We start from the raw sequence: 19,725 nt of genomic DNA on the forward strand, positions 1-19,725 counted from the left end.
CCATTGTGAAAATGCGATCAGGGCCAGGGAATCATTGAAAAGATCAAGAACATGTGTAGTGTCACAGATGTAGGCAGGAAGAGACTGAATTGGGATATAAAACTGAGTTGAGTATGCAGATATAAGTTTGGTGGGGCAAGAATAATGAGAAACAATGAGTCTACCTGGACAGGCAGGTTTGAGGTTCTTGGGTAGAAGACAGAAATGGGAGATGCAGGGTAAAGGAACTATGAGGTTGGTGTCAGTGGATAGGAGATCCCCGGAGGTAATAAGGTTAGTGATGGTGTGAGAGACAGTAGCCTATTGTTCCTTAGTGGGGTCCTGTTCAAGGGGTAAATAAGTGTCTGAGAGATGTTGCTTGGCCTCAGCAGAGGTCAGTCCGCCAGACTACTACAGTACTCCCCTTATCTGCTGGTTCGATGGTGAGGTTAAGATTAGTGTGGAGAGAGTGGAAAGCAGTATGTTTGGAAGGAGAGAGGTTGGAATCGGAGAGAAGAGTGGCGAAGTTGAGATGGTGGATGTTGTGACAGCAGTTAGCAATGAAAAGATCTAAAGCAGGCAGAAGACCAGAGCGGGGTGCCAGAAAGAGGAGAAGGGGTTATCAGTGCGAGCTGGAGAGTCCTTAACAAAGAAGTAGACACAGAGTTGGAGGCAGAAGAAGAGCTCAGCGTTGGGGTGGGCACGGAACTAACTGAGGTGTGGGTGCAGGGGGGGATGATGGTGAAATCCTACTGAGGACAGAATGTTCTGCCTCAGAGAGGGGAAGGTCAGAGGGGATGGTGAAGACCCAGCATGGCTGAGAGCTGGGATCAGAGGGGAGAAGGGAGTTGGTAGTGTCTGAGGAGAGGGGAAGATTGGGTGTTCAGGGAGGGTGAGGTGAGAGGAAGATAGAGTCTCTGAGTACCCAAGAGCTGGCGGTGGGACCTGAGAGACTTGGGGTTGGAGTGGTGGTAGGGGAAGGGGAGACTGGGGCTCCAGTGGCAGCGTGTGAAGACCCAGCCTGGAGGTGGAGTTGGGCTTGAAGGGTTGCACAACAGGCCCTTTGAAGGTGTCCGAGGTCGTTGGAACCTGCATTGATGGTGGTGGAATCTGGGTTCTGAATCTGCTTGGGATTGTTAGAACCGTTGAGGTCGACAGCAGGAATTGCAGTCTGGGGATGTCCATGCCTACTGGTGTTGTAGTCTGTAGACCAGCGATCTTTTGATCCTTGCTGAACGTAACAAAGGCAAAGAACTGACGACTAAAGGCATGGATCCGATGGAAGATAAAGTATTAGACAGGTCCATTGCAGGCTGCAGAGAGAGCATCCTGGAGCTGTGGAAGCCACTGGGATGGGGACCCCAGGTACTTCTTCATGCTGGAAAGTGTGGCGTATAGAACGGAGAAGCAGTCAATTGAATGTGAGTGCCTGGGGTCCTCAGAGGATCTGAATCGAGAAGCTTGAAAATGGATCTGGAAGCCATGTGGCACAAAATGGTGGCAAGGTCATGTCCCCAGGAAGGATATGTGGCAGTCATAGCAGGTCTGGGTGAGCAGTAAGTTGAAATATTCTTATGTGATCAGGTGCCCAATCTTGACCTGAAACTTCAACTATCCCTCTGCCTCCACAGATGCTGCCTGACCCCCTGAGTACATCCAGCATTTTTTTTTTTACTTATGAAAGATTTGCCTGAGCCATTGACTATTTCCAGAACTTCGTTTTTCTTCCAAAATTCCTAGCTTCTGCACCTTTTAAAAAAAATTGTATTGTGCCTTTCAAGTGTCTCTTGATTTACAGGACTACAAGCCAGAAAATTCAACTATTGTCCAGGTCCTTCTGTAGGCATGTGTGTACAGAGCAACTCAAATGCAATACAATAACGTGTATTAAAATTAAATAAAATAGACGTCTATGACCCTTGTAGTTGTAAACTTCCTGAATAAATGAGTAAATGACTACAGAATTCTGACAATGAGATCATAGCCTCACCATCATGGCGTCGAGTGTGGCAGCAATGTGCGTGTCACGTGGTGCACGCGCCGTAATGTGTGTTGTCCGAGCTGCTGTGAAGTGTCGCGCGGATGCTGGTTGCTATGGTCTGAACGTTCGCTGTGTGAACTTCGGCAGTCGGTGACGGAACTCTTTTCGTCTTTTATTCCGTTTCGATATATTTAAAAATGGACAACTCAGGAACCGGCGGAGGTTTGCGGGCCGGCTTCGGTCTTTTCGGTGGCGGTGGTGCGGGAGCAGCAGGGAGCTCAGTAGCTGATTATTCTCAGCCCGACCTTTCCCGTGTCCCTTGTGAGTATGGCGCGGGATAGGCCGAGAGCGACTAACGGAAGAGTCGCTTGTTCGCCCTGGGTTAAAGGGGCAATGAGTCAGTAAATGTGTTCAAAATGTTAACAATACATACGATCTAATCGTACCCGTTATAACTGGCTCTCAATGTTAAAATAAGTATAGCGATCTACATTGGTTACGGGTGTGTACGTGCTTTTATGTAACTGATTAATTTTGCTCATTGTAGGTGCAGTTATAAGTGATCTGCTCATTAACTTTGCATGTTTTTTTTTGACGGATCTGCATGTCCGTCCGATTTTCATTCCTGAACGCTGGATCAAGGAAATTGTGATACTAAATTTAAGTCAAATTATTATATCGAGGGGAAAAACACAAACGTTATCTGTTACGTATATGTTCGTCTGGAATATCAAGTCTCTTCCACAGTGTAGAAGATGTTGTATATATGTAAGTTTTTTAAAAATGCTGGAGTCTGGAGCAACAAGCAAGATGTTTGGGAAGTCTGAGCTACTTAAATCACCAAAGAGAGAGTGAACGTTTCAGGTCATCAACCCACGAACACAGTTTCTTCTCACCCCCCCCACGCCCAGATGCTGTCTATTGATTTTTCATTTCTGATTTCCAGCATCTGGAATTAAAGAACAAATGAGAGTGATTAAACTAATTAAGATGTTTGGCTGATGCTTGTGAAATTGAATTTCAGTGCAGAGCATTAGAGGAAAGAAGATATCTCAAATCTTATGGGGAAGGGCTGAGAAAGAAGAAAGTTGTATATTTGCAGGAAAAACTTCTGAAGTGACTAACCATGTAAGTCTGAAGGGCCAGCCATTAGTGCAGTGTAGTGAATGAGGAATATGAGGTTCTAAGGCATAGTGGATTCATATAACGTATGGTTAGAGAGACAAGAAGAATTGAGATACTGCAAAAGTTGAGGAGTAGCCCAAATTTAATGTTACTTCATATGATTGTGGATAGGTAGCAAATTCTGGTTTGGATGAAGGTGGTGGTTGATGAGTGTTAGTACTTGAAAACAGTTTTATGTACTACTTAAAGAAGATTAAGAACATAAGGAATGGGAGCAGGAGTAGGCTATCTTATTGCTCTGCCAATCAATAAATCGTGGCTGATCTGACAACATATTCATTTCCACCTACCTGCCTTTTTCCCCCATAACCCTTAATTTTCCTATAATGCAAAAAATCTTTCCAGTCTTGTCTTAAATATATTTACTGAGGTAGCCTCCACTGCTTCATTGATTAGAGAATTCCACAGGTTCAGCACTCTTCAGGAAAAGCAGTACCTCCTCATCTTTGTCCTATATTTACTGCCCCGAATCTTGAGGCTATGTCCCCTAGTTCTTGTCTCACCTGCCAGTGCAAACAACTTTCCTGCCTCTATCTTATCTATCCCTTTCATAGTTTTATGTTTATGTAAGATCTCTCATTCTTCAGAACTCCAGCAAGTACAATCCCAGGCAACTCAATCTCTCCTCACAGTCTGATCCCCTCAACTCTGGAATCAACCTGGTGAACCTCCTGTGCAACACCTCCAAAGCCTTCCTTGAGTAAAGAGACCGAAACTGCACACGGTTCTCCAGATGCAGCCTCACCAATACCCTGTACAGTTGCTGCATAACCTCCCTGCTCTTAAATTCAATCCCTCTAGCAATGAAGATTGACATTCCATTTGCCTTCTTGATAGCCTGATGTGCCTGCAAACTAACCTCCTGCGATTCATGCACAAGCACTCCCAGGTCCTTCTGTATTGCAGCATGCTGCAATTTTCCCATTTAAATAACAATCTGATCCTCCATCTTTCCTTCCAAAGTGGTTGAGCTTGCATTTACTAACATTGTACTCCATCTGCCAGATCCTTGTCCATTCACTTCACCTATCTATAACTCTCTGCAGATTCTCTGTATCCTCTGCACAATTTGCTTTTCCACTCAAGTTAGATGCACTACTCTTGGTCCCCTCTTCCAGATTGTTAATACATATCATGAATAGTTGCAGGCCAGCACCAATCCTTGTGGCACAACGCTCACCACTGGTTGCCAGCCAGAGAAACATCCATGTATCCCAACTCTCTACTTTCTGTTGGTTAACCAGTCCTCTATCCATGCTAATACATTAACACAAACTCTGTGTATTCTTATGGATAAGTATTTTATGTGGCACCTTACTTAACGCCTTCTGGAAGTCCAAGTAAATAACGTCCATTGGTTCCTCTCGTATCTATTGTGCTTAGGACCCGCCTTAACTGAATCCATGGTGTGTCTGCATGATGGTCCATTTCTTTCCAGACGTTTTGCTATTTCTTCTTTAATGATAGCTTCAAACATTTTCCTAACTACAGATGTTAAACTAAGTTGATGCACAGTTGAGAACATTTAAATATCTTGTGATATCTGATTGGAATGTTTATTTTGCAGAGGGAGATGATATGGGAAGGGGTTTTAGGATTGTTGGTGGTGGGAAGAAAGTTGTAGATGTTTAGCTGGATTTGGTTTCTTTTTGGCAGTATTTTGTATGTGTCAATATAATTAAAGGAAAAAAGTTCTTGAGGATGAGTGAGGGGAAAAAAGTGAAGTTGTACAAAGTTCCGTTTTTATAAGAGCTTGAAGTATCTGCAGAGAGTAAAATAGAGTTGATACTTAAGCTGTATAGCTCAGTGTCAAGGACACAGGGATAACTTTAGTATTCTGTCAACATGTAGCTAGCGGATTTTAACTTGTGTTAGCAACAAAGGATTTTTTTGACACTGACATGTATTTAATAATGAAAATGTGCTAATTTATTCCGAAGTAATTTCACAGTGCAGCTGATAAACATACCTTGGTACTCATTTCTGTTCATTAATGTTTTGGTACAATAATGGTTATAGACTTTGTGTAGATAAAAACAACCTGAGTTCATTTTATGGAGCATTGTTCAGTATAAAACAGAAAATGCTGGGTCTACTCAGTAGATCACATAATGTCTATGCAAAGAAATCTGAGTTAACATTTCAGACTGTTCTTTTGTGGGATCGAGAGAAAGTTAGGAATAGAACAGGTTTCAAGCTGCTGCCTGTCCTTGATTGTTTTATATTTTAATTTCAGTTTTCCAGCATCTGTATATTTTCACTTTTGGATTGTCTATAAGCAATTCTAGAAGAATTTCTTATTGGCCAGTCAGACTATTTTATAAATCCTGAGGAGTCTTTTTAATTACTCTGGGGAGGCTTGCAGCATTTAACTGTACACTATCCTGTGGCTTCAAGATAAATTTAGAGGCTGTTTAGTCCCACTATGCCCAAATGTAATTACTCTTGTGTCTTTGGCTTTTATTGTTAGCATTGATAATTTTCGTAGCAGCTCAGTTAGAAACAGAATGCTTTGTTGATTTGTCAGACTGGTAACATCCAGGTAAGATGGACAGTTAACGCTAATGCAAACTGGAGTTCAAAAGATCACACCCCAACTAAAAATACAAAGCCTTCGTGGCAGATGCTATCCCATTGAAGTTTTAAAACTCAACAGTAAAAAAAAACCTAAATTTATTAGCTCATCATTTGTATCTGAAAAGAGGTGTTTGCCAAAATCATGATTGTCTTTAAGAAAGACAAATCTAGCTGGAGGAACTGCAGAGGACTTTCCCTACCCTCTGCTGTGGAGAAAAATCGATGACAGAGTTTTCATCAAGTTTGTCCTCACAGTGCTTGTGGTGGCCGGTGAAATCCAATGCCTGTGACCTATACCTTTAGGAGAGATGATAGAAACAGCTTCAACTACAATATGTGGTCTCTTTTGGTTGTTTTCCAGGTATAGACCACCCCTGTATTGGCTCTAAACTTAATTTTAGCCAATATTGCATCTTATTTTGTAGAAGATCCAATTAGCATTCATGCTAAATGCATCTTTTGGTGCACTAAAATAGGCGCAATCCAATTGCATTTGAAAATAAGTCATGTTGATCAAGAAACAAGTATGAGGATCTCTACTCATGCAAAGTGGAAATTCTCAAAGTAGTATGTGTATCCTCCAACTGGATTGTTTCTTTTCCTGAAGAAGGTCTGATATCATCAACTTCTGGTGTGAGTGTGGGGAAAAAAGAATGAGTTTTGGTGGGCTGAGGAGGGGGTAAAAGGTGAAATGTTGCTGGAACTTACTTTTGCTATCTTACTGTTTTCAGTGACTGGGATGAGCCCTTTGTCTCCATATTTGAACCTTGATCCTAGATATCTGGTCCAGGTAAGTAGAAAATGTTTTTGTCCAATATAATCAAGGTTCTATGTTGGTTGGAACAAAAGTCTTTTTTTAATGGTTGAGATGTATAGAACCGCTTGTGTTTTCATTAATAAGGTAGGACAGATTCACAATTCAGAATGCCACTGCTATATTTGGGAGGTTTCTTAAGCTTCTCTGGCAATTCTGTAGGACTGGAATTAATGTCATGATGAACCCAGCCTCTACTTTGAATCTTCTGTTGGTTGGGTGCCCAGGTCAAAACTGATATTAGGCGTTCAAAAAAAGTGTATTAGCTTTCTCTTGACAAATTGAATGTGGATTCAGAAGGAGAAGAAATGCACAAGTATACCACTGAGATATACTGCTGGCTGACGTCAGTTCTCACTCCACCTCATGAATGCGCTACAGTGACAGTAGCTGCAGTTCCTGGCTTGAAATCTAGGTTTTTATCGTTTCCATTCACTAACACATCCATGTTGCTGTCGAAGATCTGAAGAGCATTCAGATTATCCAAATGGATGATCTGCTTCTAAAAGCATGGCTTTCATAGCTCATTTTAAGGAATGTACCTTCAAAAAGTGAAGATTGGGAACTTACTGAAAAGGGGGAAAGGGGTTCCTTGATAATAGTGTAAATAAATAGTTATTTCAAAAGAAAATGAAGTAAATGGGCTTTTGAGTCAGGTAGGTATTACATATTGAATTGGGTTTTGAATTCTTTAATTCCTAATTTACAACTTTGGCTGAAGGTTCTTATACTGTACTTCTCTGTTCTAATCTAGTAAATGGAAAAATGCAAGGGCATTCAGTCTGTTGAAAGCAGATTCTGTGCCATTTGGAAAATTCACCATTCTTGCTCCCTGAAGTAGGAAATGCAGTGAAAAGCAGAAGGAGATTCCTTCTGGATTTCAGACTTTGAGCAGCTTTCACCAATAATACACTTTCACTTTTTGTAATTTAATTTATTTGAAAGTGCTGATATCGGCCCCTCTACACTGGAGAAGCCATCTCCAAAGCAACCCAGTTCAGTCAACAGAGGTGACCCTGACTTTCCCATTGTCTGTTGCTTGAATTCTCCATCTCACCCCCTATACATAGAGGTGTTCTTCCTTAAGCTAACATTGGGCATCTTTGTAGCAACATAGTCCTAGTAACTTGATAGTGTATTTAAAAAATAAATACATTCTCTCTCTCATTCTCTCACATTTGTATCTGTTGTTGCAATTTCTATTTTTCACTTCTATCTTTAACTGCTTTTTTAAAATTAATTTTTACTTTGACAAGTTTAGTTCACACCCTTTCACAGACATTTCGCCAACCTTTCTGCGACAAAAAAAAACTGTGTCCTTACTTTCCTTATTTTAAGAAAGACGTGGCCAAGCAGGAAAATAAAATGGTGTAAGGATAAGTGATTAAAGGGTTTCTAAGTTAGTAAGCTCCTGATGTCTACAGCTGTCACATGCTAGTGAATGCAGAAATAGAAAGATATTGCAAGTGATAGTTTTGCTAAAATTAAATTGGGGCTTTACTTGTGTTGGAGGAAGTTGGATATATAGGGCTGGAACCAATATCTTTTAAGAGAGGTTTGCTAATTTCATTGGGGAGAAGATAAAATAGTTTAGTAGGGAATGGGAACATATTCACTACTCTCTGGCTAAAAAAAATTACTCTTTACCTCTGTTCTAAAAGGTCTTCCCTCAATTTTGAGGCTGTGTCCTCGTGTCCTCTAGTTCTGGATACCCCCAGCATAGGAAACATCCTCTCCACGTCCACTCTATGTAGTCCTTTCAACATTCGGTATGTTTCAATGAGACTCTTTCCCCCCCCCCCCCCCCCCCCCGCATTCTTCTGAATTCTAGTGAGTACTGGTCCAAAACTGCCAAACGCTCCTCATATCTTAACCCCTTCATTTCCAGAATCATCCTCATGTACCTCCTCTGGACTGTGTCCAATTACAACACATCGTTTGAGATATGGGGCCCAAACTGTTGACAGTACTCCAAATGTGGCCTGACTAGTGTCTTATAAAGCCACAGCATTATCTCCTTGCTTTTATATTCTATTCCACTTAAAATAAATGTGAAAGTTGCATTTGCCGCCTTCACCACAGACTCGGCCTTCTGGGAGTCTTGCATGAGGACTCCCAACTCCCTCTGATGTTTGAATTTTCTTCCCATTTAAATAGTCCGCACTATTATTCCTTTTACCAAAAAGCATTATCATACATTTCCCAACACTATTCCATCTGCCACTTTTTTCCCCGTTCTTCTAAATAGTCCAAGTCTTGCTGCAATCACATTGCTTCCTCAGCACTACCTACACCACCACCTATATTCATATCATCCACAAACTTTGCTACAAAACCATCAATTCCATTATCTAAATCAATGACAAACAAATTCTTTCTTCTTTTTCCACAGACATTGTTCAAAACACTACCTGCTAGGCTTGCATTTCACAGAATTACATATCCCTATGTCAGTTTTTCCCCCTCTCTCTTTGTTAATCTCTAAACAGCTCCAAAAATACTGAAACATTTTTATCTCAGCAATCCTGACTCCTGATATTCCTTTTGTCCTTTCCATTCCTCCACATGCTCAGCAACTTGTTTTCACTTTCTTCCTCTGTTGGGGATTTCAATGTGAATCTTTAACTTTCTTTTTCCACAGCGACCATCTCAAACTTGATAATCATTTCTAGCATTTTCAATTTTCAGTTTGTTTCCTTTTCCCTCTGTATAGCCTAGATTTTTAGAGGTCAAAGTGTAGATAACAGTTTTGACTCTGTAATTCTCTACATTTTAGAATGCCCCTACAGATTAAAAAATTATAAGTTCTTCAGTACACAAATGTAAAGTGCAACAAAATGATTGTTACTCCAGATTTGATGTTTTATTAAAAAATACAGTAAACACAAAAAAACAAAAACAATGAATATAAAAGCAACCTTATACAACATAATGTATAAGCAAATGTTATATACATAGACTGATATGTACAGAAAGTGACACGAGGGGATGTATATATAATGGCATTGGGGTGGATTAATGAGTAATGGTGTTGATAACCCAGACAATTTAGGAGAACACGAGGAAATCTGCAGATGCTGGAAATTCAGGCAACACACTCAAAATGCTGGTGGAATGCATCTATAGGGAGAAGTGCTGTCGACGTTTCTGGCTGAGCCCCTTCGTCTAACTGAAAGGAAAGGTAGTAAGAGATTTGGAAGTAGGAGGGGGAGGGGAAACGCGAAACGATAGGAGAAGACCGGAGGGGGTGGGGTGAAGCTGAGAGCCAGACAAGTGATTGGCAAAACGGATACAGAGCTAGAGAAGGGAAAGGATCATGGGATGGGAGGCCTAGGGAGAAAGAAAGGGGGAGGGGAGCACCAGAGGGAGATGGAGAACAGGCAGAGTGATGGGCACCTACCACCCCACCAGCCTCCGGATCCAACGTATAATTCTCCGTAACTTCTGCCACCTCCAACGGGATCCCTCTACCAAGCACATCTTTCCCTCCCCTCCCCCTTCTGCTTTTCACAGGGATCACTCCCTACGCGACTCCCTTGTCCATTCATCCCCCCTCCCCCCCATCCCTTCCCACCGATCTCCCTCTTGGCACTTATCCTTGTAAGCAGAACAGGTGCTACACCTGCCCTTACACTTCCTCCCTCACCACCATTCAGGGCCCCAGACAGTCCTTCCAGGTGAGGCGACACTTCACTTGTGAGTCGGCTGGTGTGGTATACTACATCCGGTGCTCCCAGTGTGGCCTTTTATATATTGGTGAGACTGGGAGACCGTTTCGCTGAACACCTACGCTCTGTCCTCCAGAAAAAGCAGGATCTCCCTGTGGCCACACATTTTAATTCCACGTCCCATTCCCATTCTGATATGTCTATCCATGGCCTCCTCTACTGTCAAGATGAAGCCACACTCAAGTTGGAGGAACAACACCTTATATACCGGCTGGGTAGCCTCCAACCTGATGGCATGAACATTGACTTCTCTAACTTCTGTTAATGCCCCTCCCCTTCTTACCTCATCCTTGATATATTTAGTTTTTTCTCTCTCTGCCCATCACTCTCCCTGTTCTCCATCTCCCTCTAGTGCTCCCCTCCCCCTTTCTTTCTCCCTTGATCCTTTCCCTTCTCTAGCTCTGTATCCCTTTTGCCAATCACCTGTCTGGCTCTCAGCTTCACCCTACCCCCTCCTGTCTTCTATCATTTTGCATTTTCCCTTCCCCCTTCCTACTTTCATATCTCTTACTATCTTTCCTTTCGGTTAGTCCTGACGAAGGGTCTCGGCCCAAAGCATCGACAGCACTTCTCCGTATAGGTGCTGCCTGGCCTGCTGCGTTCCACCAGCATTTTGTGTGTGCAACTTAGGAGAAGTAACTTTGAGTCTAATGCTTCTGGTCTGGAGCCTCTTCCCTGATTAAGAGTTAGACTAACAGTCCACAAGTTGTGTGGGTGGACTCTTTTATGATCCTTTTCTGGCACCTTTCTGTATTTATGTCCTTGATGTTATGTAGGTGGTGCTAGTGATGTATTGGGTCCTCTACGTCACAGTACAGTTTCCATACCACACAGTGATGCAGCATGTTAGGATGCTTTCTACTGTGTATCAGTAGGTCATGAGTATTGGTATGCTTAGAGCAGCTCTTCAACCTCCTTGGAAAGTAGAGGCGCTGGTGAGCTTTGACAGTGGAGGATGTATTCTAGTACCATGAAAGGTTGTGCAAGATGTGCACTCCCAGGAGTTTGCTGTTTCCACTGCTGTGCTACAATTTCAGAGAATTAAAACAACGAAAGCAACTTCCAAGGGAGAATTAAAACAAGGAACTGTGGATCAGTTAGCCTAAAGCAATTAGCAGAAAAGTTAGAATCCATGATTAGGAATTGTTTACTGGTATCTCAAAATAATCACAGTACAATTGGAAGTCTAGGAAGAAAAATAATGCTTGAAAACAAGAATTTAAGAGTAACTAGGGTAGAAAATGGGAAGCAAAGGATATAATAAATTTACTTTTGCAAATAATAAAGCATAATTAGTTCTTAAGATTACAGCCCTCAGGTTTGAAGTAATTAGCAAAGATTCATTAATGTGGATTTCTAGGCTGCAGCTCTTCATTAAAGACTTATAGGAGATGTGTAATTTATGCAAGTTTATACTGTACAATGATTCAAAAGCTATAATAGAAATGTGGAATTGTGAAAAGTCAGAAAAAAGCATTTTGGTTTTAACTGCTGAGCAATTGCAGCTCAGGAGCTCATACCTCCTGTGCACAAACCACATTAGTTAAATGGCAAATACAAGCAGCTATTATGACAAACGAGTGGTTCATTATCCCTCATTTTAAAAAGGATGAAATTATAATGAACACTGTACAATATCTATGATTTAATATCACCAAAGTGCTAGCCTATCATCAAGGAAAGTTATTACAGAATTTAGTAATTGACCTCAATGATAAAGACTATTCTACTAGGCAAGATTGTCTGGGAATGGCGTTTTGAAATCTCACTGAAGACGGATAAACTACCACCATGTCACCACAGTACCAGAGGAGGCAACATACTTGATCCGTGTTGCACCACTATCAAGAACATTTATCATGCCATCATGTACAAGTATGATTACCTGGTTATACTACTCCTGGTACACAGGTGGAGACTGAGGACAGCAGCACCAGTGGTGAGGACAGCAAAGGTATGGTCAACTTGAATAACTGGATATGGATAACTTTGAATCAGTGGAGAGGTGCATAATTAGGGATGTCTCCTCAGATCTAATGAATATGCCACAACTATCACCAACTTCATCAGCACCTTTATGGATGAGTGACAGCCTTTGAAAATACACCAGATTCTTATTTTTTTGAGAACTAGACCTGTGGCATTCAAGACTGACATTCAAGACTGGCAATCCAGAGTCCTACAAGAAGTCCAGGTACAACCTACTGTAGGCCATCATGAGAGCATAAAGGTAATTCCACATGAAGCTACGGATAGTTAAATGCACAACAGCTGTGACAAGGTTTGCATGCAATTATTTCCTATAAGGTAAAAACTAACAGCTATCATGCTTCACTCACTGATGAGTTCAACACCTTTTATGTACACTTCGAAAGAGAATTACACTTTGCCTGTGCAAATCCCCACAGCAGGTGACAGCAGCAAGAGGCATATGGAAGAATATCCTTCAAGAAGGTGGACCCTCACAGGGTATCAGGTCCCTAGCATGTACTGAAAACCTGTGCCAATTGGCTGGTGTATTTAAGGATATCTTCAACCTCTCACTGCTACAGTCAGGTTCCCACTTACTTCAAAAGGGCTGGAATCATACTGGTGCCCAATAAGAGCAGGGTGAGCTGGCTCAATGACTATTACACAGTAGCACTCGTATCTACTGTAATAAAGTGCTTTGAAAGGCTGGTCATGGCTAGAAATAACTCCTGCCTGTGCAAGGACCTGGGCCCACTGTAATTTGCCTACCACTACAACAGGTCCATAACAGATGCAACCTCACTGGCTCTCGACTCAGTTTTGGAGCACCTAGACAACAAGAAAACAGACACCAGCTTGCTGTTTAATGACTACAGCTCAGTGTTTCACACTGGCATCTCCTCAGTACTAATCAACAAGCTTCAAAACCTCTACCTCCATTGCAGCTGGATCCTCTACTATCTTATTGGAGACCACAGTCAGTGCAACTCAGTGATAACATCTCTACCTCACTGACAATTTATACAGGCACATCTCAAGAATGCATGCTTAACTCACTGTTCGACACTTATGACTGTGAGGCTAGGCACAGATCAAACACCAACTAGAAATTTACTGATGACACCACTCTTGCTGGCAGAATCTCAGATGACGAGTAACCATACAAGAGTGAGATTTGCTGGTTGAGTGATGTTGTAACAATAACCTTGCACTCAATGTCAGCAAGACCAAGGAATCAATTATGAACTTTAGAAAAGGGGGATTCAGGAGAACACACTCCAGTCTTTATTTGAGTATCTATCCTGGGCTCAACACATTGATATAATTGTGAAGAAGTCACATCATCAACTCTACCTCATTAGATACTTAAGACAATTTGGTATGTTACCAAAGACTTTTTTGCAGGTTTTTACAGATGTAACATGCTGACTAGTTGCATCAGCACTTGGTATGGAACTTACAACACAAAGGATCGTGAAAAACTGCAGAGAGTAGTAGACTCAGCCAATTCCATCAAGGACACAACCCCCCCCCCCCCCCCGCCCCCAACCATCAAGGATATCTTTAAGAGGCAGTGCTTCAATAAGGTGCCATCCATGATTAAATACATACACCATCTAATACTTGGCCATTTTGCATTACCACTATAGGGAGGTATAGGAGTCTGAAGACAACACAATATTTTAGGAACAGCTTCTTCCCCTCCATCAGATTTCTGAATAGTCTATTAACACTAACAGGTCATTAATTTTTGCACTGTTTATTTGGTGACAATAAATGTTGTCTTGCACTGTACTGCTGCTGCAAAACAAATCTCACAAAATACTGTATGTCAGTGATAATTAACCTGATTCCGATGTATGCAATCCCTTTCTTTTATACGTCCCTCTCCTGCCTTCTCTCCTTCTGAAAGCTAACTTGTATAGTCAAATGCATCTCTCCCATTTCCCGCACATCTGCCCTCACCCCATCCGCCTGCCACCCCACTCGGGATAGGGTACCCCTTGTCCTCACCTACCACCCCACCAGCCTCCAGGTCTAATGTATAATTCTCCGTAACTTCCGCCATCTCCAATGGGATCCCACTACCAAGCACATCTTTCCCTCCCCCCTTCTGCTTTCCACAGAGATCGTTCCCTATGCAACTTCCTTGACCACTCGTTCCCCCCCCCCCCTCCAATCTGCCTCCTGGCACTTACCCTTGTAAGCAGAACAAGTGCTACACCTGCCCTTACACTTCCTCCCTCACCACCATTCAGGGCCCCAGACGGTCCTTCCAGGTGAGGCAACACTTCATCTGTGAGTCGGCTGGTGAGGTATACTTCGTCCAGTGCTCCTGGTGTAGCCTTTTATATATTGGTGAGACCCGACGCAGACTGGGAGACAGTTTCGCTGAACACCTACGCTCAGTCCGCCAGAGAAAGCAGGATCTCTTAGTGGCCACACATTTTAATTCCACGTCCCATTCCCATTCTGATATGTCTATCCATGGCCTCCTCTACTGTCAAGATGAATCCACACTCAGGTTGGAGGAACAACACCCTATATACCGGCTGGGTAGCCTCCAACCTGATGGCATGAACATTGACTTCTCTAACTTCCGTTAATGCCCCTCCTCCCCTTCTTAACCCATCCCTGACATATTTAGTTGTTTGTTTTTTTCTCTCTCTCTGCCCATCACCCTGCCTGTTCTCCATCTCCCTCTGGTGCTCCTGCCCTCCACCTTTCTTTCTCCCGAGGCCTCCTGTCCCATGATCCTTTCCCTTCTCCAGCTCTGTTTCACTTTCACCAATCACCTTTCCAGCTCTCAGCTTCATCCCACCCCTTCTGGTCCTTTCCTATCATTTCGCATTTCCCCCTCCCCCCACTACTTTCAAATCTCTCAGTATCTCCTTTCAGTTAGTCCTGACGAAGGGTCTCGGTCTGAAACGCCGACAATGCTTCTTATAGATGCTGCCTGGCCTGCTGTGTCCCACCAGCATTTTGTGCGTGTTGTATAGTTGACCCTTGTGTTACAGGGTGAAAGGGTGTGCTGAAAAAACGCTCAACAATCAATGGCCACTTTATTACACTTTGTTAATGCAAATATCTAATAAGTCAGTCATGTTGCAGCAACTCAGTGCATAAAAGCATGCAGACATGGTCAAGAGGATCAGTTGTTCAGATTAAACATTAAGAATGGAGAAGAAATGTGAATATTTGACTTTGACTGTGGAATGATTGTTGCTGCTATTCGGGGTGGTCTATATATCTCAGAAAACGCTGATCTCCTGAGATTTTTACACACAACAGCCTCTCGAGTTTACGGAGTGTGCGGAAAAACAGCAAAACCCTTTTTAATGAGAAAGTTCAGAGAAGAATGACCAGACTGGTTCAAGCTGACTGGAAGGCAACAGTAACTCAAATAACCATTTGTTCCATCAGTGTTGTGCAGAAAAGCATCTGAGCACACGTTGAACCTTGAAGTGGATAGGCTTAAGCTGCAGAAGACCACAAACATGTAGGAGTTACCTAATTAAGTGGCCACTGAATGTACACCACATTTTTTTTCTGTAATGCAAAGTTGTGTCATCTATGCATGCTTCACGAATTGCAAGTTGGAAGAACAATTTATTTACCTTGCATAAATTTTGTAAGAAATTTTTATTTTGTATCCCAGTATTTTTATAGGGATTTGCGAATTCCATAAAGATACTTCTTTTATCCAAACTGCCACAGTGTAGGGGTCATCTGTACTTCCCTCTTTTCCAATGGGCTTAAAAATGTTGCGTATTTCCTTCCACAGATGTTGCTTAACTGGTGGAGTTTTTGCTTTGGATTTCCAACATCCTTCTGGTTTTGACTTTCTTTTACTGAATATAGGTTGGGCCTGATACTGGAACTCAAGTCTTTAATATTGTGGCCTTTGTGTTATTGAGGTCCTTAGCCTTATCCAGTGTATACAGCCTTCTTAAATATCAATTCTGTTACTAGTGATTTTTGTAGTCCACATGAGGAGATTGTCTGCGTGGCCCTAATGGTTGTTGCAGCTGTTTCAGTCCTGAATATTGCAGTTATATTTTGGTCTCATGCACTGAAGTAAAAGTTTATGGACCACGCTTGTTATCAGATCCATAGCCTGGGACATCTCTCAGCTCTGTCTCTAGCAGATTATCTTCATTTGTATAATCTTGTGTTGTGTCTACATGACAATGCCAGTTCTTCTGTGTTTTTCTTAGTGCCATTCTTCCTGGCATGGTTTCTTAAATTTCACTGTGAAACCAGTCCTTGTCCTTGTCCTAGATGATTATGTTAGAGTGAAGGGAGATTGCCTTAAGGAGATGGTGAGTGTATCCCATTTTGTTACAATACTGGTGCCAAATAACACCATGAAGCATGTCCTCTATGAAGAAATAAAATTTCTTGAAGAACTCCTATGATTACATCCATTAATGTCATGATCATAGAACTGTTTTGATAGTAGATTAGTAATAATTATAGTTTATATAAATTTGACTTAATGTTAGTTCGCTTGACACTTGATTAACATGCAGTCTGTTAGTAACTGGCCTCATCCTTCATATGAATGTGGACAACAGGGTGTCACCTTTTTGCAGTGTAAAGCACTTTCAGTGCTTTTCCATGTTAAACATTACTGTGAAAGATGACCAACAAGAATTTATTTTATGCCTGGATACTTCATGGAACCTCCTGAGGCCATTCCCTCTACTCTTGATCTCTCATCTGTCACCTCTTGCGTGTCTGTAGCATTAATGGCACAGGGCAGTGGAGGAATCTTGGAGACAGCAGAGGTCTTACCAGAAAATGAGGACCATAGCTATGAGGTGCTGAATTGCACAATTTTGGCATATCATTTGATTTATAGTATCCACAGTACAAATAGTTTCTGTGTTTTAAAAATTTGAAAAACCAAATCATTAAAGAAATAGCATAGAGGAAAAGCTGAGGGCAGAGAAAGAAGAAAAGGTTCTTCCCGCCTTTCTTTTAACTATTTGCTCCCACCCTGCTTCTATTGGAGCAGATTTTCTGGAATGTAATCTCTGAACCCAGTACTGAAGCAGCAGGGCAAATAAATGTTTGTATTTCTATGGAGCTTTGTATTTGCTTATCAAAATGACCTTTTTTCCCCCTACCTTTTGTGTTTCCAATATTTATAAATTGATTTAGAGAATTTGCATTTCCCATGTGCCCATGGTTTTGGAAATGGCCTCAGTTTAAAGTAATTTAACCTGCTGCAAGTATGAACTTGTTTTTAACTGATGGGGCTGGGTGAAAGGTGAGGAGGAAAACATTTTCTCTATTTGTGTGGAGAGAACCTTGTTTATTTATCTTGTTGTGCTGTGACTGAACATATCATGCCATCTAGTGCCAGAATACTAGAACAACCACTGCTGAAATTCCAATAATCTGGCACCCTTGTGACTTGGTGTCGGACTGGCAGATATTCCTAATTCTTGGATATTATTCATAGTAGCACACAGTACACTTTTAATTTTAAGTTGTACAATAGTCTAAGAAATTTTCCAGTAATTTTTAAATGGAGCAAATGAAATACTGTTGAGCAATCAGGATTTCTGAGTAGTTCTCCTTCTATACTTGCGCACCTGTGATCCAGTTGTTTTTAAGTTGTATCGTTATGCCTGAATATTAAAGTTAATGTCTGCGTTCTAGTTATTTTTCAAAATCTACTTCTCGTGGTTATTATCCTCTTGTGTAGCAGTGCTTCCTTTTTTTTTTGTAAATCTTGCCCAAGCATATAATCAATGTTACTATTGGAGTGGCCCAGTAGTGTAGTGGTTAGAGTAATGCTTTACACCACCAACAGTCCTAGTTCATTTTCCACTGTTGTCTGTAAAGAGTTAGTATGTTCTGCCCATGACTACGTGGGTTTTCTCCTCCATTCCAAAGGCATATGTGTTAGAATTAATAAATTGTGGACATAAGGTATAGGAGCAGATTTGGGCCATGTAGACTGCTCGACCATTTCATCATGGCTGATCCAATTTTCCTCTCAGACGCAAGCTCCTGCTTTCTCCCCACATCCCTTCATGCTCTGACCAATCAAGAATCTATCAACCACTGCCTTAAATACACATAAAGATACAGCTGCCTGTGGCAAAGAATTCCACAGATTCGCTATTCTCTGGCTAAAGAAACTCTTCATCTCTGTTCTAAAGGGATACCCCTCAATTCTGAGGTTTTCCCAACATAAAAACAACCCCTCCATGTCCACTCTATCAAGACATTTCACCCTTCAATGGTTTTCAACGAGGTCAACCTTCATTCTTCTGAATTCCAGCGAATATTGGCCCAGAGCCATCAAACACTCTTCATGTGACAAACCATTCAATCCTGGAATCATTTATGTGAACCTTCTCCGGTTTCAGCACATCCTTTCTTAGGTAAGGGGCCCAAAACTGCTCACAGTACTTCAAGTGAGGCCTCACTAGTGCTTTATAAAGTCTCAACATTACATCCTTGCTTTTATATTCTAGTCCTCTTGAACTTAGTGCTAACATTGCATTTGCCTTCCTCACCAAAGACCCAACCTGCAAATTAACCTTTAGGGAATAATGCACAAGGACTCCCAAGTCCCTTTGAACTTCAATGTTTTGTATTTTCTCTCCATTTCAAAAATTGTTAACCCTTCAAATTCTTTGCACATTCTCCTAATCTGTCTTTCTGTAGCCTCTCTACTTCAAAACTACCTACCCCTCCACCCATCTTCATATCATCTGCAAACTTTGCAACAAAGCCATCAATTCCATCATTCAAATCATTGACATATACCGTAAAAAGAGGTGGTTCCAACACGGACCACTTTGGAACACCACTAATCACTGGCAGCAAGCCAGAGAAGTTTCCCTTTATTCCCACTGTGCGCCTCCTGCCAGTCAGCCATTGCTTTATCCATGCTAGAATCTTTCTTGTAATACATGGGCTCGTAGCTTGTTAAGCAGCCTTATGTGTAGCACCTTTGTCGAAGGCCTTCTGAAAATCCAAGTATGTAACATCAATAGATTCTCCTTTGTCTATCCTGCTTGTTATTTCTTCAGAGAATTCTAACAGATTTATCAGGCATGCTGACTATGGCTTATTTTATCACATGCCTCCAAGTACCCTGAGACCTCATATTTGATAGTTGACTCCAACATCTTCCCAACCACTGAGGTCAGACTAACAGGCCTATTGTTTCTTCTGCCTTTCTTCCTCCTTGAAGAGTGGAGTGACATTTGCAAATTTCTTGCCTTCCAGAACCATCTAGTGATTGTTGAAAGATCATTACTAATGTCTCCATGATATCTTCAGCAACCTCTTTCAGAACTCTGGGGTGTACACCATGTGGTCTGGGTGACTTATCTACCTTCAGACCTTACAGTTTCCCAAGAACCTTTTCTCTAGTTATGGTAATTTCACACACTTCATGATCCCTGACACCTGGAACTTCCACCCTACTGCTAGTGTCTTCCACCATGAAGACTAATGCAAAA

General features: G+C 41.7%; 1 protein-coding gene across 1 annotated transcript in view; it reads left to right on the forward strand.

The window, feature by feature from the left end:
- The first annotated feature begins 2,050 nt into the window (after nucleotides 1-2,050).
- Nucleotides 2,051-19,725, forward strand: part of timm23a (translocase of inner mitochondrial membrane 23 homolog a (yeast)) — a 54,443-nt gene continuing 36,768 nt past the window's right edge. Inside the window, exons 1-2 of the mRNA XM_059946327.1 lie at nucleotides 2,051-2,281; nucleotides 6,454-6,512. Coding sequence (XP_059802310.1) covers nucleotides 2,158-2,281; nucleotides 6,454-6,512 — 183 coding nt within the window. The 5' untranslated portion in view covers nucleotides 2,051-2,157. The remainder of the gene's footprint in view (nucleotides 2,282-6,453; nucleotides 6,513-19,725) is intronic.

Source organism: Hypanus sabinus, chromosome 21 (genome assembly GCF_030144855.1).
Source record: "Hypanus sabinus isolate sHypSab1 chromosome 21, sHypSab1.hap1, whole genome shotgun sequence".
Taxonomy (NCBI): Eukaryota; Metazoa; Chordata; class Chondrichthyes; order Myliobatiformes; family Dasyatidae; genus Hypanus; species Hypanus sabinus.